The following is an 18,053-nucleotide window of genomic DNA, read 5'->3' on the forward strand; positions in this document are numbered from 1 at the left end:
ACTGTGACTGATTCATCAGCATTTAAAAGCAGCCACAATTCCAGATATGTCATATAATGTCTTCGCTATTATTCAATAATGTGTTTTTTCATATTTACTTCCACTATTTCAACACTGACCAAACAATAAAATGCAGTACATTTCCTGACTGTTTTTGTGATTTATTTGTAATTGCTAACATTTGGTTGTAATTATATAATATTTGCCCATTTGACTCTTATCTGTTACCTGAAAAAACCCTATATGAAACACTCATGACATTTATTTCTGTATCATACATATACAGCATATATATGTGGTTGCTTAGGGACATGACTGCTAACAGGGGCCACACATTAACATGGACTGCTGTTGCCTGCTCCTCACTTTGTACAGTGTTAAGTTGACTGACTCGTTCAAAGGCTGCAAACTCTTTTCCAGGGTTCATTACATGACATAGAGGGCATGGCTCTCCATATGAAAAGATACAATTGTATGTTTATTTCTGGTTCTATTAAAATTATGCAGGAGAGATAGAATGAACTGTATTTATTTAAAGCTGTAATTCTATTACTAACTATCCCCAAATGAATATTTTTGCTTTTTTTTAACCTTTTTAAAAAGTAAACTTAGATCATGCAGTACTGCTATAGACACAGGATGGATGGATATTATCTACAGCTACTTAAACAGTTCAGTGAAGTACTCAAACAAAATATGAGCAGATTAATAACTGAAGGTGCCAACTGCTCATCAGTTTGAGGAGCTAACCATTCACACACATTTACACACTGATGGCACAGCATTCAGGACATGCAGACTGGAGGGAATCGAACCGGGGATCAACCCGCCAATCATCTGATTAGAGGCTGACCCGCTCTACCACTGATCTACAGTCACAGGAAGAGCTTTACTATGCACTAGAGCCAGGCCTGTGTCATCTGTAGATTTAAAAGACTTATTTGCAGGAAACAAAAGCACTTTTTTTTATTTATGAATATTATATTTCTGCCATGTTCAGTTAATATAGCTACCTACATCTTAATTGTTTTTTTTCCCCTAATAGGTGCAACTGAGATCAATTAGACTGAAGCTTAAACAGTAAATGGTTTGTCTGTTTGCCAAAATCAAGGTCATTAACCAGAATTCTCTGGTGATGGCTTCACAAACTGGGCTCATTAGAATTGTTTTGTTTTGACTCAACAAGGCCTGATTAATGATAAATACATCCACAGGGATCATAATGCAGTAAGTAAGTCATTAAATGTGTTTGTCTGTTAATTAGTACAAACACAGTTCATCATACGTGTAATTCTCACAGTATGAAAATGAAATGAAAAGTAAAACAGTACATTGATGAAATTTCTTCTCACATCCTCCTGGATGATTCTCAGTTTTTTGCTACATGAAACTCATTGTGGAAGTGGTACACTCCAACAATGAGGCATTAACTAAGAGTGCAAATTGTGCAAGGTACTGCTGTCAAAATTCAGGAATTTAAGCAAATAGCTTAAAAATTACACACAAAACACACACATTGTTGTGTTTTGTCTACTGTAATGCATAAAAACTGTGAAAGTGTTGATTTGTTTTATATCTGATTTCCCATATCATGAGTAATTTGATATTTGAAAAAATAGTCTTACTAAGATTTGAATAATAATGACGATGGTTCAGGCTGTATCACTCAGCTACTTAATTTAGAGAAAACAACTGCAAATTTCCACCACAATGTGACAGCGAGCAAAATGCAATTCAAAGATTATTTAGACTGACTTTATGTCTGTCTTTTATGGAACTTTGAACAGTGAAAGCAACATGTCTTCCATGATCCATCATCTTTTATTTTATGTTACTAAGCCTTCATTTTAAATGTTTAGTCAAATAAAAATTATGTTGTTAATGTATGAAATTTCATGCATGTCCAAGAACCAAAAGAATTAAATTGATAAGATTTTTCACAGTGACTTTGTCATTCTCACTTTAAGGTTGACTGATCTCTAGAGATCAGTCAAGCAGTCACTCAGAGAGTATATCTACCACCACCCACAGATCATACAGGCAGCCGCCTGTAGGCTGTTTCAGTCAGCATCACGAGTTAGTGCTAAACACTTCTGAAACAGAGAATCAGGTAAGCCTTAATGACTCATGAATGTGTGATTTAAAAACATTTTAGTAACCTATACCAAATCCCTGTTTTATCTGAAGGCCTATACTAGTTTACTTTGTCTGATCTATTCATGCTGTTTATGAATTATCAGAGAAATTTGCTTCTTTTAAAATTTAATCTCCATTTTCAGTTGAATGACTGCTATTGATAATGTATTAAACAGCACTGGTTAAAAAATAACTAATACTTTGAGTAGTTTTTGAGTAAAATACATTTATACTTTTGATTTTTTACCACTAGTAGTTTACTTAATGTATGCATACCTGAGTATAGATTTTAAGTATTTTTTCTACCAAATAACTGCTTGGTTTCAGAATGGCATAAAATTGTGCATTTTATGCATTAGCCTTTATAGAAGTTAATGCTATATAGTAAATTATGATATGATCCGCTTGTTCTTTAGACTGGATAGCTTTGAAGCAGAGGCTGTGCTCCGACACACAGTCTGTGGACTTCAACTATGTCTTTTCTTAGGACTGTTTTCAACGACTCTGTCATCATTCATCCTCCAGGATTCTATATCATCGGATTTGAGACATTCCCCTACATCAGTGTCTACTTCATCTTTCTAGCATTAGTTTATGTGGTTACTGTGCTGTTCAATACTTTGGTGATCTATGTAATTGCCTTTAATCATTGTTTACACACTCCAAAGTTTCTGGCTGTGGTCAACCTTGCAGTAATTGATGTCATCCTAAACTCGTGCACTATTCCCAGCATGATAAAGCTATTTCTCATTAAGGATAACTTCATTCCATTCAACCTCTGTCTGTTACAAATGTTTGTATATTATACGTTTGTATCTCTGGAGTCATATGCACTCGCTATACTTGCCTATGACCGCTTGATTGCAATTTGTTTCCCTCTGCGACAGAACTCAATCAACACAGTACGGAGCATGTTGTGTATTGTTGGTCTGACTTGGTCTTTTGCTCTGGGATTAACAGCGTTTACCACAGCTATCATGACTCGACTGTCTTTTTGTAATTCTGTCAGAGTGTTCAGCTATTTCTGTGACTATGCTCCTGTGTTTAGACTCGCCTGTAATGATTACACACTGCACTGGACAGCAGCTTCTTTTCTCTCAGTTTTGTTACTTGTAGGTCCCTTTTCTTTCATAGTCCTGTCTTATGGCAGCATCCTGGTAACTGTGTTCAGAATGAAATCTTTAGATAGTCGGGTAAAAGCTCTGGCCACTTGTGTTGAGCATATCATCCTTGTTGCTGTATTTTACATTCCTCTCATAACCATTTTTATTGTTGGGTTTTATCTGGGATCCATTGACCCAGACCAGCGTGTGCTGAGTCTGTCACTGGCCTCTTGCATCCCACCCTGTGTCAATCCTATTGTCTATTCTTTGAAAACCAAAGAGATCAAAGTTAGAGCCCTGGCTCTGGTACAGATTAATAGAATTGGAATTGACGAACGTAAAAGCAAACCTTGGAGAGTTAATGAAATGTTGAAAAAATCCAGGCTCTAAATGTTTGTGTGGGTCAAAAGACAAAAGGACTCCTTTCTATATGAACGTTTTTGGTTTAAACAGGTTTAATAAGCTGTGCTATGATTCATTATTTGTTCATTCATCGCTAATCGGTTGGTTTCTAAACAGACAAAAACAGTCAGAATATCTTCACAGAGATCTTTTTGCTTGAAATGATTTCTTCTCACCAGTGATACTTTACACACTTACTGTGTCCCATCTAGATGTTTTATTTGAGGTCATTCACCATATTGGGGCAACTGGAGTTTTTCAGTTGTTCAGTTGGTTCAGTTGGTTTGTTGTATTCAAATATTTTATGGTAAGTGTGCTAAATGTGAAGCATGTGATGAATAGATTTAATTTTAATGACATTTCAGAATTTAACTTCCATTTTTCAGACTGCTTAAAATACTCAGCAATGTTATATTTGACCGGATGTTCCTCCTTGAGGCTACTGAATTGTTACTCTATCAGGGAAACCATCAGAAGCTTTCAGATCAGCTGATAATCTGTTACTCTGATTTCTGTTTCAAACTTATTTATCATCTTCCACCAGTTTGTGATTCCATGTGTCTGCTGTCTGGTATCATGTGATCACCATGCAGACGTGTTCATAACATAAACAGGTGCAACTATTTCAGAGTTATACTTTGTTATGTCATGTCATGTCATGTCATGTCATGTCATGTCATGTTATGTTATGTTATGTTATCTTATGTTATCTTATGTTATCTTATCTTATCTTATCTTATCTTATCTTATCTTATCTTATCTTTTATGTACTGAATTACTAAAATTTGGTAAAGGTTATAATCTGTTAGATATTATGTCAACACTGATTTGAAGCATGAGATGAGACACACTCTTGATGAGGATTAAAGTGATTTCATATTTTTGAGTCAACCTGTCAAAACATTTACAATAAAAATAAATACAACATCACGTGATTTTCTGTGTACATAAACATATATACATAAATACTATTCAAATAAATATTTATAATATTATGGCCAAATGTATTTAAAGTAGCTGATTTCTTTCAGTTTTTGGTCGTATTAGATCTGACAATAGTGACCAATGCATTAGCTCCATTATGTGAATGGAATGTATATCAAAAAGGGACTATAGGAAGTGACCATTATCCTATATATAATAGAATAAATATAACAACAGTACAGGTCACGGAGAGAGTAGGGGGTAGATGGTTAGTAGATAAGGCTAATTGGGATGAATTCATGAAGGAAGGGGAGGAAAATCTGTCTCAGATTAGTGATAATATGGAAGTGGAAATGATGGATAGGGAAATAAAGCAGGGGATCATATCAGCAGCAACCAACTCTATTCCTAAAAGTACAGGCAGGAAGATGAATAAGGCAGTACCATGGTGGGATGAAAAATGTAAACAAGCAATAAAGAACAGAAACAAAGCGTTTAAATTAGTTAAAAGATACCATAACTTTCAACACCTGATCCAGTATAAACAAGCACAGGCAATGGTAAGAAAAACAATAAGACAAGCAAAGAGGTCGTATTGGAGGAAGTTTTGTGGATCAATTGGGAGCACCACTAAGATAGGAGAAGTTTGGGGAATGTTGAAAAAAATGGGTGGAGATAGAAAGGATTGGAGTTATCCAGTCCTAAGTTCGGGTAATAAAGTGGCTGTAACCAATAAAGAAAAGGCGGAGTTGATGGCTAAGACTTTTGTTGTTGTGCACAGCTCAAATAATTTAACAGAGGAGGGAAGACAGGGCAGGGAAAAAACTAGAAATGAAAACAGGGAGGTGTTAAAAAGAAAGGATAGTAGGGAAAACGAATTAGATGTTCCATTTACCATTGGAGAAATGAAAAGAGCATTAGCCAAAACAAGAAGGAGTGCACCAGGTAAAGATCAAATATGTTATACTATGATTAAACATCTAAGTGAGGGGGGATTGATGAAAATATTAACATTATACAATAAAGTCTGGAAAGAGGGTAAAGTCCCACGAAGTTGGAAGGAGGCGATAATAATCCCAATCAGGAAGCCTGGAAAAGATCCAAGTAAGACAATAAACTACAGACCCATAGCACTTACATCACATATAGGTAAAATAATGGAGAGAATGATTAATGAGAGACTCATGTATTATATTGAAAAAAGGGGATTGGTGAATAAATATCAAAGTGGATTTAGAAGGGGTAGGAGCACAATGGATCCAGTATTGTGTTTAGAAGATGACATCAGGAAAGCACAGGTAAATAAAGAAACGGTGGCAGCAGTGTTCTTTGATGTAGAAAAAGCCTATGACATGTTGTGGAGAGAAGGTTTGATGATTAAAATGCATCAAATGGGAATTGAGGGAAACTTATTTAACTGGGTTATGGATTTTTTAAGGGAAAGAGTTATTCAGGTTAAAATTGGATCAGAGATATCAGAAAGCTATATTGTAGAGAATGGTACACCGCAGGGGAGTGTTATAAGTCCTACACTATTTACAATAATGATAAATGATATTTTTGATAATATACCTACAGGAATGGGAAGATCTCTGTTTGCAGATGATGGGGCATTATGGAAGAGGGGAGGCAACATAGATCATATAGTTAAGAAATTACAGGAAGGGATAGATCAAGTGGAAAAATGGGGAGCAGAATGGGGTTTTAAATTCTCGGTGGAAAAAAGTAAAGTAATGTTCTTCTCAAAAAAGAAAATCAGTGAAAATAAAAAGTTAAACATATATGGAAAGAATTTAGAAAGGGTAAACAGTATGCGATTCTTGGGAGTGATTTTTGATTCTAGATTAACATGGAAAGAACATGTGAAGGGAATAATTAAAAAAAGTAAGGGAGTGTTAAATATTATGAGATGTTTGACTGGGCTAAATTGGGGAGCTGATTTTATGTCCTTAAAATATATATACGTAGCATTAATAAGATCTAGAATAGACTATGGTAGTGTGGGGTACGGATCAGCAGCTAAATCAGTGTTATCACAGCTAGATATTATTCAGTCACGAGCAGTAAGAATATGTCTCGGAGCAATGAAAACAGCTCCAGTTTGTTCCCTTCAGGTTGAAGCAGCAGAAATGCCATTATGGGTAAGGAGAAAGCAGCTAATAGCCAATTATTGGATAAATTTAAAAGGACATAAGGAAGACCATCCAACAAAAAGAGTCTTGGAAATGTGTTGGGAAAAGGGGAGAGAGCAAAAATCAAGCTTTGGGTGGGTCAGTGAGGGAATAGTAGAGCAACTAAAAGTAAAGGAAATAGAAGTCAGCCCAACAGTTCTGTGGACGACAATACCCGAATGGACATTACACGAAGCAAGTGTAGATCTAAAAATATGGGACATTAAAAGAAGAAATAAAACAGTGGACTTGGTACAAGAATTTTATAACTATACAGATGAAAAGTATGGGGAATATATTTATTTATATACAGACGGATCAAAAGAACCAAAAACAGGAGCAACAGGTGCAGCAGTAGTGGTTCCTAGTCATAATAACAAAGTATTAAAAAGAACTTCAGATCATTTAAGTGTATATGCAGTGGAACTTTGTGCAATAGTATTGGCAATAGAATGGGTGGAGGACAGGGCGGACAGGAAGATAATCATATGTAGCGATTCAATCTCATCACTCTTAAGCATTAAAAACAGAACAGCAAAATCACATCGGGAAATATTATATGAAATAATGGTGAGAACATCCAGATTAGCACAGCAGGGGAGGGAAATAACATTCATGTGGGTACCAGCTCATTTAGGAATACAAGGAAATGAAAAAGCAGATCAAATGGCAAAGGAGGCAGCAAAGAAAGAAGAGGTGGAAATGAAAGTAAAATTATCAAAAGCAGAAGGGAAAAGTTTAATATGGAAAGAAATAATTAATCAATGGAAACAATATTGGAAAATCCAGGAAAAGGGGAGACATTTATATAAACTACAAGATGAAGTAGGAGAGGTGGGATGTTGTGGAGGTAGCAGAGTGGAACAGGTGACAATGAGCAGATTAAGAATAGGGCACAGTAGATTAAATAGCACACTCAACATAATAGGGAAACATCCAACTGGTCTATGTAGCTGTGGGGGGAGAGAGACAGTGGAGCATGTGATGGTTGAATGGCATGGATATGAAAGGGAGAGGGAAGAGATGATGGCAGGGTTGTGGAGGACAGGAACAGTGGAGAAAAGTTTCAAAAGTATAATAGAATGTGGGAAATGTAGAGAAGGGAGGAAAATCATACTGGGATATCTTGTTTTAACTGGGTTAATAAAAAGAATTTAAAAAGGAAAAGAAAATTAAGTAGTAAAGAAGTAAAGTCCAGAAGAGGGCGGTATATGCAACTTTAAGGATGCCGACTGCCGTAAAACACCAACGAAGAAGAAGAAAGAAGTTTTTGGTCGCCTGTCCGCGGAACTCATGTATGGTGTATTGTCGGAACTGAAGTGAAGTGAAGGTTATGACAAATTAATTTCTCATTGTCACAGAATAACTCGGCGGGAACAAGGTAAAGACGATGTGTGTTAGCTAGCTGCAAGCCCCGCTCTTGATCATGTTAGCTTAGCTTTGTAGCATCAGGCGGTTGACAGTGCAGAGTGTGTTGAAGTATATCTCTGTATATGTATGTCAAGTAATCAGCGATACAACCATTTGTAAAAACAATCCATTACAAGCCAAAGTCACATGACGTCGAGGTCGTGTTATCAGAGAAGTGTCCTCGCTGTGTTATATATCTGCTTTTTATCAGTGACGCGTTAGATATTTTCATGATGCATCGTTACAGGTTCAACAGCTGTCAGTGAACTAACGACTCATTTTAATAATTCATGTCGTCATCAGATATTTAGTATGTAAAAAAGGAGCTGTGACTGACTGCATGTGAGTGAAAGAAGTACAAGCACCTTCAAATGAACTTGCATATTATAAATTCTTCTTATTTTTATTACTTGCATATTATATATTGTACTATGCATACTGTGCAGTCCTTGAGTATACTCGAATGCTTATATTCCAACACCACTGTTGTAGGCCAAATTGCTATGTGCACAAATCATATTAACAAATGATCGTCAATAAAAGACAGGACAGATTCACACCACACACCTGAGGGGAAATTCAAGTTTTCATTTTTCTTTTATTTTTAGTGTTGTATTTGCTTTCTCATATGCACTGTGTGAACTCAGACTCAGCAGTACAATGAAATGTGTTGGACAAGAGGAAGCGCTCAGCTCAGCATTAAGAGTGTGGAACAAACAGAAAGAAGCTAAAGGCAATACAATACTAAATACAAAACTATGAAACAGTAGAACATGAAATAATAATCTTATATACACTATCTTCTCTACAAAATATGTATCTAATCTGTAAATATACATCACTTTTTACAAAGCCAGGTAAATGACTAGATGTTTAGCTGTTTAGCAACTCTACATTTAGACATTTCAGTGCTAAGAGTCTTAAACAGCAAAGTTGTGATAAAGGAACACTCAGAATGTTCTGTGCTTGTTCCTAAAACTGTATTATCGTTTTTTTTATTAATGGTGCAGAGAGATCGGACTCGTACTCAAAGAACAAAGACAGATTAGAATGGAGTCTTGATTTGAAATAGTTCTGTTAAATACATGAGGGGCTGTACAGAGAGTGAAAAAACGTACAAATGTTTCAGTCATGTTAGACTGTTGCTCAGTGCCAAATGAAGCCTGCCAGCCCCCTGTATATAAATTACTCTACAGGTGCACCTAGTCAGTGATCTGGGTTGATTGAACACAGCAGGTCCAGTCATTAGAAATCCATTAGAAGATAATAATAACATAGCATAATATGTTTTTTACTGACATCATGTGTTGTCTTTAGCAGAGACACTGAGTCAGCACCAGGCACTGAGACAAGATGGCGTCTCCGTCGCCGCACGATCGCAGCCGCAAAGAAGACGTCGACGAAGATGACCCCGTTGAACAGATGATATCCCGCACTGGCTGTGCTGAGCTACACTACGCTGTGCAGGAGTGCATGGCTGAACACCAGGACTGGCGAGCGTGCCAGAGCCAGGTCCAGACTTTCAAAGACTGCATGATGAATTTCCAAAACGCCCGGAAAGAACAGCTGAGGAAGCAGCGTTTGAGCTCAACTCAGTCTGCAGCCAGCTGAGCTCAAACGCTGCACACACACACACACACACACACACACACACCTGCACACTGTGTGTGTGCTTGACATGCTTGAGATGGAAAGACTGCATAATTGAATTATTTGTAAAGAAAATAAATGAGCAGCTACAAAACATCCTGTCTTGGACTTTGTGGTGAATAGCTCAGCTGATCAATCTGAGTTACTGGCAAATAGATTATTATTGCAAACGTTTATATGTAACATTTGAGAGCTCATGGAAGTTAATTTTCTCAGCTGTGAATTGTCTCATCTCACTCAGCACATATCTCTGTATATAGTATAGTGTATATAGTATATATCTGTAACTGTATTGTTTAAAAAGACAGTTTCCGGGGAACAATATTTAGCTGTAACCTTTTTGTAATTCACATATAGATCTACACCAAAACTCCAGACAAAAATACAGATGCATTATTAAAACAGAATAAATAATACTATCATGAAGTAAAACACATGTTATTATATACACTCTTTGTATTGTGCTGACTTAATTACATCAGGGACAAACCATTCCAGAATGACTTCATACTGAAGCAGATGACTGATGTCAGAGGTGGCTTCGTAGGTAGTCTTGAGCGCCCTGACATTCAACACGAGATATTTGGGGACTTTGTAAGGCTATAAATCCTTTATTAAAGTTTGACCTAGCACAGGCTAGGTAGCCAGTCCTTGGATAAGCAAACAGCACACCGATGCTATTTTGACAACTACACTTAAACCATGAAAAACGCTGGAAATTGCTCAGCACTTCTGTGGTAGTTTAAAGAGGGTCCTGGCATTGAAAACGAGGCATTTTGGAAATATGTAAGTGTATGAATAGTTTATTACAGAGATCGTTTTGTGTGTGTGTTTGTTAATGTAAATAACTTGAAAAAATAAACTCCACTCAACTCAATATGTGAAAAAGGATGTGTGATGCAATTTTCATTTTATTAGAATTGATATTATAAAATAGGTATTGAAAAAAGGTATCGTTTAGGAACCAGTATTAAAGTGCAGGTATCGGTATGGAAAAATTTTGATTGATACCCAGCCCTAGTTGGATGGCACAGTTCCAAACAGTTTGGACTCACACATCACCTCCTTTTCTTTCCTAAAGGATGCTCCGTGTATCCTCTGCTAAAGGAGATAACAAAGGAAGCATTGAAGCTCCTTTCCTTCACAGTCAGAGGATTCAAACCGCTCTTATTATGACGGATCTACAGACTTCCAGTTGATCAGCTAGAATTATTTTACTACATTACTTATTTATCTGTTGTATTGATTGATCTTCGAGTGTGTACCTGTGGTGATGGTCACAGTGAACATGATGATGGCGTTCACCTGAACCTCCAGGTCTTCATGCTGCAGCAGACCCACCAGGACAGGAAGTAAGTTCTGCTCACACACCTGCTCCTTCCCGTCCCTGCAAACAATAAAGCAGTAGACTGGATCAGAACCACAGACAGACGCGCAAACTGAAGCGCTGAAAGAAGTTGAAGTGTCACCTGAGGGCCATCAGGGCGTCGGCCGCCTCCCTGTGGATGTTGGTGGAGCGATGGGAGAGGATGTGGCCCAGCAAAGAGACGCCTGTCTGCAAGGAGGAGACACGGAAAAACGCAACATTTCACCAACGCTTCACCAACGTTTCACCAAAGTTTCACCAACGTTACATCCTGTAAACAACACCTGTATTGTAATGGGATGTTTTGTACGTGCATGTCTGTGCTCAGCTCACCATGTGTCCTCACTAACTGAAGCTCTGACTCATCACTGATGTTCCTCACACTCTGCTGTATGTTCACATACACTTTAACACCACATGTGTGTCATCACATGATCAGCCAAACTCCACCACCTCAACATCTCTGCACTCCTTATCCACATCCTCTACCATCGTCACCAACACAGGGTGGAGTCCTGGGCCCGTTTCTGTTCACCTCTGATGACACTGACACACTGACTCCATCAGTCATCTGGAAGTGATCGTCATGAATAAATGATCAGTCAGATATTTCAGACTCACTCTGGACAATAAACTCAACTTTCATCATCATCTTCAACATGTCAGCTGCCTGAAATAAGAACATGCTGACACACATAATCCTCTCAGACCTCAACAACAGAGCACTGAGCCCAGCAGCCTCCCCCTCAGCCCATCATTCATCCTGCTTCCATCTGCTCTCAGATTCAGCTCCCCGACCTGGAAGCGTGCTCGCTATGGCAGGAGGTTTGTATCTCAACGAAGTCCCCGGTAACCGTCACGGGCGGGAACGATGCAAACGAGATCGGTAAATAAATGTGATTAATGTCTGTTGTTGTGGTGTTTGTGTTTCTATGCATGTATGTTTGAGGCTCTGTGCAGACTGCAGAAACTTGTGTGTGAACTTGTTTGGACCAAATGTTCAGACAGAACTCATGACGAGCTCGTTTGGATCCTCGTCACTGTTTTAACGAACCTTTCAAACTGATTCTGAATCCATGTTTAAAGACCTGGAGGCTGAATCACTGCAGTTTGAACTGATGCTGTTCAATTCAATGACGTGAGTACAGATAAAAGAGATAGAATTTGGAAGCTGCTACATAAATACACTTCATTATTATTCATACATATGTCTGTCTGTGTGTGTGTCTGTCTGTCTTTGTGTCTGTCTGTCTGTGTGTGTGTGTCTGTCTGTGTGTCTCTGTGTGTGGGTTTGTGTGATTGGGGCACCTGGGCCCGGTGCCCTGAGATTACAAAGGCTCATGATTCATTGATTCTCTCTCTCTCTCTCCAGCAGACGTCCGTGGAGTGGTGTGTCAGACGCATGGTTAACCCTTCGTTTCTTCTTTAAGTTAAATGCACTTCACCAGTGGCGTATTCAAAACATTTTTACTGGGGTGGCCAGGATGGGACACAAAGCTAGTGTGGGGTGGCCATGGAGTTTAATGCCATGTATGCGTACATGGCATTAAACTCCATGGCCACAATTTAAATCCAAGTCCTTTTCTGCATGTCACATACCCTCTGTCTCCCATAATTTCCTGTCTCATAAGTGTTAAATAAAGGTTTCTATTCTGGTAAATTTATATTCCTCAAGTATATCTGGTTATTTACTAAAATGTGTTGAGGATAGGGTACACATTTTCTAAGAGCCATTTCCTTGTTGTGGATTAAAGTCCTCATCTCTTCACAAATTAGATTAGATTAGAAAAATCTCAACTGCTCTTAACTCATCCTATAGAATAGAACTATCAGCCATCAGCTCATCATCTGTGTCACCTGTATTGTTACCTGTTTGCTTTACTAATTGAAACGACATCTTGTGGCCTAATTAAAACCCAGCAATCCAGGCAACAGAACAAACCAAAACTTTTTTGATTTGTTCTTTGCCAGATGTGTTTTTAATTAATCACAAGATGGCATTTAAATTAGTAAAGTAAACATGATGGTGACTGAATAATGGCATTCTATAGGATGCCTTGTGATCTTTGAAAATGTGCAAAAAGTGGTTTTCAGCCCAGACAGTATTCATGTTCCTGATGAAGACATACACTGAAACATTGGCTTTGATGCACATAAATGTATTTATTTAAATCAATATTAAAAACAATATATATTAAAACAATGCTTTTTCATAAAGTGACTAATGAAAAATGTGCAGAAACAATTGTAACATAACCAATAATATAAACAAATAATAAATAAATATAAACTCCAAACAAAGTACATACTATAAAGCAATGTTATGTAAAACAAAACTCTCATGAACATGCTTAGCCAGACACTGCGGGATCCTCCTCTGGGTGTGGCTGGTCAGCTGTTGGAATACACAGATATCTATTATATATTATTATTATATATATATATATATAGAGAGAGAGAGAGAGAGAGAGAGAGAGAGAGAGAGAGATAGATAGATAGATAGATAGATAGATAGATAAATTTTACACTCACACAATCATACATATAAATGTGTGTGTGTGTGTGTATTATGCACATTTTTTTTATTGTTCTTGTCTTTTACAACTGTTTGAACTAATGATGTTTCAGACGGTTATAATTGTATAACTGGAAACACGTTCAGCTTTAATGTGAGCCTACATGGAAAATTCAAACTATCCCAGCATGACTTACCATCATGTGCAGGGGGAGCTGACTGCCCTTGCCCTTTATCACTGCTGCTGTACCTGGGCAGCTGACATGTTTCACTGATGCTGCTGGTAGAAGCTGTGGCTGACTCTGACTCTTTTCTCTTTTTATTGAAGAAGTCTGAATATTTCTCTCTCTCGGCAGTGTAGTTCGTATTACTCTTTCAGCTGCTACTTAGGACTAGATAATGTTTTCCTGCACATTCAGAGGGAACTACGATATAAATAAACATTACATTAGCATACCTCCGACGGATTTCACCGGTTTATCCAGTAGCTGAAGCTCCTTTCACGGACCTGTTCAGCAGCTGCAGCAGTAACGTTGAGCGTCTCATCGGTCACCTGACACTTGACCTGTCTGGCCATTGGCCAAACGTACGCTGAACAGAGATCAGCTGTCACAGCCTCAGTATGACCATTACTGTGATACTTCAAAATGTAAATCTGGCTCTAAATCAGTTGATCGGCTGTCATCATTGATTGACAGCATTGCTCTTGTTTCTCGTGTTGACGAACTTGACCAACTACCTATCGGATCTGGGGTGGCCGCAGGGGTAGCCAATGAGAATTCAGGGGTGGCCCCGGCCACCCCAGGCCACCCTCCAAAATCGCCACTGCACTTCACAACACACACTCACTACATTGTTCATCCTGAAACAAAACTTTTAACTGCACCAGAAAACCTGCAGAAAAAGAAGGAGGAGGTAATTTCCTCTTCCTCTTCCAAATCTTTATTGGTGTGGGTGCCTAAAAGGCTCGCACACTATTGTTATCCTGTTTCTTTATTATTATTATTATTGGTGTGGGTGCCCAAGGGGCCAGCAGGCAGAAGCCGAGCGGCGGCCATTTTAGTAGTTCTTGGCACTTAATTTGAACTTGTCTGTCTAAAATGGCAGACAGGGACAGGAGAGCAAGACATGCTATATAATAATGCATGGGGACGATGGGGCCAGAGTCACGCACACTCAAAATTTCTTTAGAAATGTTCTAGTTTTTCTAGTTATTCTTACGCCCGTTTTTTGGTTTGTTTCTCCTCCCAGAGTTTTTGTCACACACACACACAAAACGGGTATCAAAACGACCGGCTCGGCCGGGAATGGTGTGCTATGACTTTTCTAAGAGTTTCGGCAAAAATCCAAAAACCACGGCAAAAAATGAATGGGTGTGTATTGCGAGAATTTTCAGAGCTAGAGTGAGTGACGTCATCGCTAGAGTGGAGAGGGAGAGAAAAAGTCGTCGAAAAATAAATTTGTAAACTGTGACTGTGCCCGCAAATGTGAAGCTACAGAAATCATTTATAGCTAGAAACGTAGGAAAATTCGAGGCGGTCGCAGTAATAACACTGTTGAAGCTGGCAGCAGCAACTCCCATTCTCAGCCTCATATACTCCCATTTTAAAAAGGCGGGAAATTTTCTGGAGGAAAGCAGAAGTAACGTTTCTCTGAATTGCTCCTATGGGCACATTTCTTCATTTATCGACACAAAATGCCTATGTAGACCATCAGGAAGGGCACAGGATGCCTGAGGTTAAGCCGGTTCAATGATTGGAAATACGGTTTGGTCAGAGATCCTTCCTCTCTAAAATTAGTGCAAACGCTAATTTCTAGCACGAATGCAAATACTATTTGCTAGCGCGTCAGCCACTAAGAATACATGCTAATTGCTAACATGCTAATGCTAACATGCCCCCGGAAACAGCCCACTCGTCACTCTCAAAATTTCTGCTGGAATTTTCTAGTTATTATTCATTTTCCACGTCTTGATCCCGAATCGAGTGCTATTACTTTTCTAAAAGATTTGTCTTGATCCCGAATCGAGTGCTATTACTTTTCTAAAAGATTTGCGAGTTTTTCATGAAGTTATTCGCGAAAAAGGAATGAATGGGAAAGCCCAAAAATAAATAAATTTCAACAGACATTTTCAACAATGAACTGCTCTGGCATACTTTCACAGAGAGACTTTATTTAAACTTCAAAAAGTAGGTATGCTTGCCTTCTCTTCAGGGATTCACTACACTCATCGACAGCTTTTACCGTTTTTAAACTATCAAGGCTCAAAGTTGAGCAGGTTTTTAGTCAAATTTATGGGTCTATAATGGGTGTGTATGTGGTTTCCTAGAGTGATGACATCATCAGCTAGAGGGGAGAGGAGGGAAAACGATGAGTCAAAAAATAAAACATTTTCGACTATGGTGGCCTCAAATGCACAGCTACAGACATGATTATACCATCAAAACGTAGGAAAATTTGAGGTGGTCGCAGTGATAACTCTGTTGAAGCTGTCTCTGTTATAGTTTTGGCTCGCTACGCGCTAATTGATCGAGTACTCCCCCTCCACAGCCTCATTCACTCCCATGTTATTTTAAAAGAAATTTTTCCTCTCAGAGGGAGAGGGACTGAGCATGTGCAGCTGTCACTAATTACTCAGACACACACACAGAACACAGACAGTCAGAGAGGCACAGGCACAGACTGACACACAAATAAGACAAAACTCCCCCAAGACTCCCTTCAAAATAAGAGTCCCTTCAAAATAAAAGACTTAAAACTCTTCTTAACAGCTCTCACCTACTTCCACAAATTTTGTACTACAGAAATAAAAATTATATCACGACATTCAGCTTATTTACTGTCCGGAGACTCACCTGTCCACATGTGCAGCTCAGCCTGTATTGATCATAGATCAGCAGATTTTTCTTGTTTGAACACAATGATGTCGATCTGTTTACTGAGCGTCTATTCAGTGTCTGTGTGTGTGTGTGTGTGTGTGTGTGTGTGTGTGTGTCTGTGTTACTGTGTGAAGAGTTTTAAGTCTTATTTTGAAGGGACTAGCTAGCACTAGCCACTAAGAATTAAATACATGTTAATTGTTAACATAGCGCGTCAGTGCTAGCAATTACCATTAGCCACTAGGAATTAAATACATGCTACTTGTTAACATGCTAATGCTAACATGCTAATGTTAATTGATAGCCCGTCAGTGGTCGCCACTAATTTTTAGCCACTAAGAATACATGCTACTTGCTAACATGCTAATGAAAACCTGCTAATGCTGACCTGCTAATAGTAATTGCTAGCGCGTCAGAGACAGCAGAGCAGACATGTAAAGACATGCTAACTGGTAACATAAGCAGCCAATGCTAAAATTAACGCAAATGCTAGTTACCCGTCAGTGCTAGCAATTAATATTAGCCACTAAGAATAAAATACATGCTCATTGCTAACATGTTAATGTTAACATGCTAATGTTAACATGCTAATGGTAACCTGCTAATAGTAATTGCTAGCGTGTCAGCATTGCAATTAACATTGATAACATTGTTAACATTGCTAACATTAGCAGCCAATGCTAAAATCAGTGCAAATGTTAATTGGTAGCACGTCAGGGCTAGCAATTTGCATTAGCCACCAAGCCACAAAAAATGTATGTTAATTGCTAATACGCTAATGTTAATTGCTAGCGTGTTGCTCCTGTGTCTAAATAAACATAGTAAAAATTACTATTTGAGGTGTGCTTTTTGAATACAGACCCCCGGCAACAGCCCACTCATCACTCTCAAAATTTCTGCGGGAATTTTCTAGTTATTTCTTCTGCCATGGGAGTCTATGGCAGCCCATAGAATCGTATGGTAAAAAGTTGTCATATTTTGCACATTGATTAAGGACAGTCGTATCTTTGATGTCACCAAGTTACATGTTGGCAGTAAACACGGTATAGCGTCACCAATGGGTCAAAGTTTAAGGTACGTTTTTGTATGTAAGTTTTGAACCGTTAGCCCCATTTTCAAAAACAAGGTATTGTTGGATCCCTTGGATCATACCGAGTTCAATGCACCCTATGACGTCATAATGCGCCATGATAGATTTTCCGCCATCTTGGATTTTGTTGAAAGTGAAACAATATATTTAGCAGTCGCAAATTTTGACGGATTCTCACGAAAATCGGCACAGAGTATATTTAGATCAATCCGCACAAAACTTATTAGATGGATTTTTCAATTTCGACTTTGTTTGCGTGCTACAGCCAATCGAAATCAGCGGCGAAGGCAGCAATTTCGATGTGAGCTAATTTCTCAGGAACGCTTTGGCGAAACAAAACCATTAATTTAACCAAAAATTTGGTGCCATGCATTGAGGCTCTGTCCCAAGTCCAGGAAACAAATATG

The 18,053-nt window shown here is 38.3% G+C and overlaps 3 protein-coding genes across 8 annotated transcripts; 2 read left to right on the top strand and 1 right to left on the bottom strand.

Annotated features, from left to right (window-relative positions):
• Nucleotides 1-2,532: 2,532 nt before the first annotated feature.
• On the top strand, nucleotides 2,533-3,629 carry LOC104929453 (olfactory receptor 1496-like). Its single transcript, XM_027273725.1, has one exon. It carries the CDS (start codon nucleotides 2,610-2,612, stop codon nucleotides 3,627-3,629), a length of 1,020 nt encoding a protein of 339 aa, XP_027129526.1. The 5' UTR covers nucleotides 2,533-2,609.
• A 4,297-nt stretch (nucleotides 3,630-7,926) lies between these two features.
• coa4 (cytochrome c oxidase assembly factor 4 homolog) lies at nucleotides 7,927-9,892 on the top strand. Of its 6 annotated transcripts, none has more exons than XM_019261215.2 (2): nucleotides 7,927-8,055; nucleotides 9,464-9,892. In XM_019261215.2, the coding sequence occupies exon 2, from the start codon at nucleotides 9,500-9,502 to the stop codon at nucleotides 9,755-9,757; it is 258 nt and encodes an 85-aa protein (XP_019116760.1). In that variant the 5' UTR covers nucleotides 7,927-8,055; nucleotides 9,464-9,499; the 3' UTR covers nucleotides 9,758-9,892. The 6 variants fall into 6 exon arrangements, with proteins under 6 accessions (XP_019116760.1, XP_010742271.1, XP_027129639.1 ...); XM_010743969.3 differs by having other exon boundaries at nucleotides 7,951-8,117; nucleotides 9,467-9,892; XM_027273838.1 differs by having other exon boundaries at nucleotides 7,952-8,055; nucleotides 9,467-9,892.
• A 1,094-nt stretch (nucleotides 9,893-10,986) lies between these two features.
• LOC113744407 (radial spoke head 14 homolog) lies at nucleotides 10,987-14,166 on the bottom strand. The gene is made up of 3 exons (XM_027273839.1): nucleotides 13,875-14,166; nucleotides 11,266-11,351; nucleotides 10,987-11,183 (listed from the first exon to the last, which is right to left on the bottom strand). Exons 1-3 carry the CDS (start codon nucleotides 13,878-13,880, stop codon nucleotides 11,027-11,029), a joined length of 249 nt encoding a protein of 82 aa, XP_027129640.1. The 5' UTR covers nucleotides 13,881-14,166; the 3' UTR covers nucleotides 10,987-11,026.
• Nucleotides 14,167-18,053: the final 3,887 nt, after the last annotated feature.

Source organism: Larimichthys crocea, chromosome XXII (assembly GCF_000972845.2).
Source record: "Larimichthys crocea isolate SSNF chromosome XXII, L_crocea_2.0, whole genome shotgun sequence".
NCBI classification, from domain to species: domain Eukaryota; kingdom Metazoa; phylum Chordata; class Actinopteri; family Sciaenidae; genus Larimichthys; species Larimichthys crocea.

Excerpts from the sequence above, each read along its gene's own strand:
- coa4 (XM_019261215.2), top strand. The coding sequence starts at position 9,500 with ATGGCGTCTCCGTCGCCGCACGATCGCAGCCGCAAAGAAGACGTCGAC.
- LOC104929453 (XM_027273725.1), top strand. The coding sequence starts at position 2,610 with ATGTCTTTTCTTAGGACTGTTTTCAACGACTCTGTCATCATTCATCCT.
- LOC113744407 (XM_027273839.1), bottom strand. Across the intron at positions 11,184-11,265 it reads GACGCCCTGATGGCCCTCAG|GGACGGGAAGGAGCAGGTGT; the intron begins GTGACACTTCAA and ends TATTGTTTGCAG.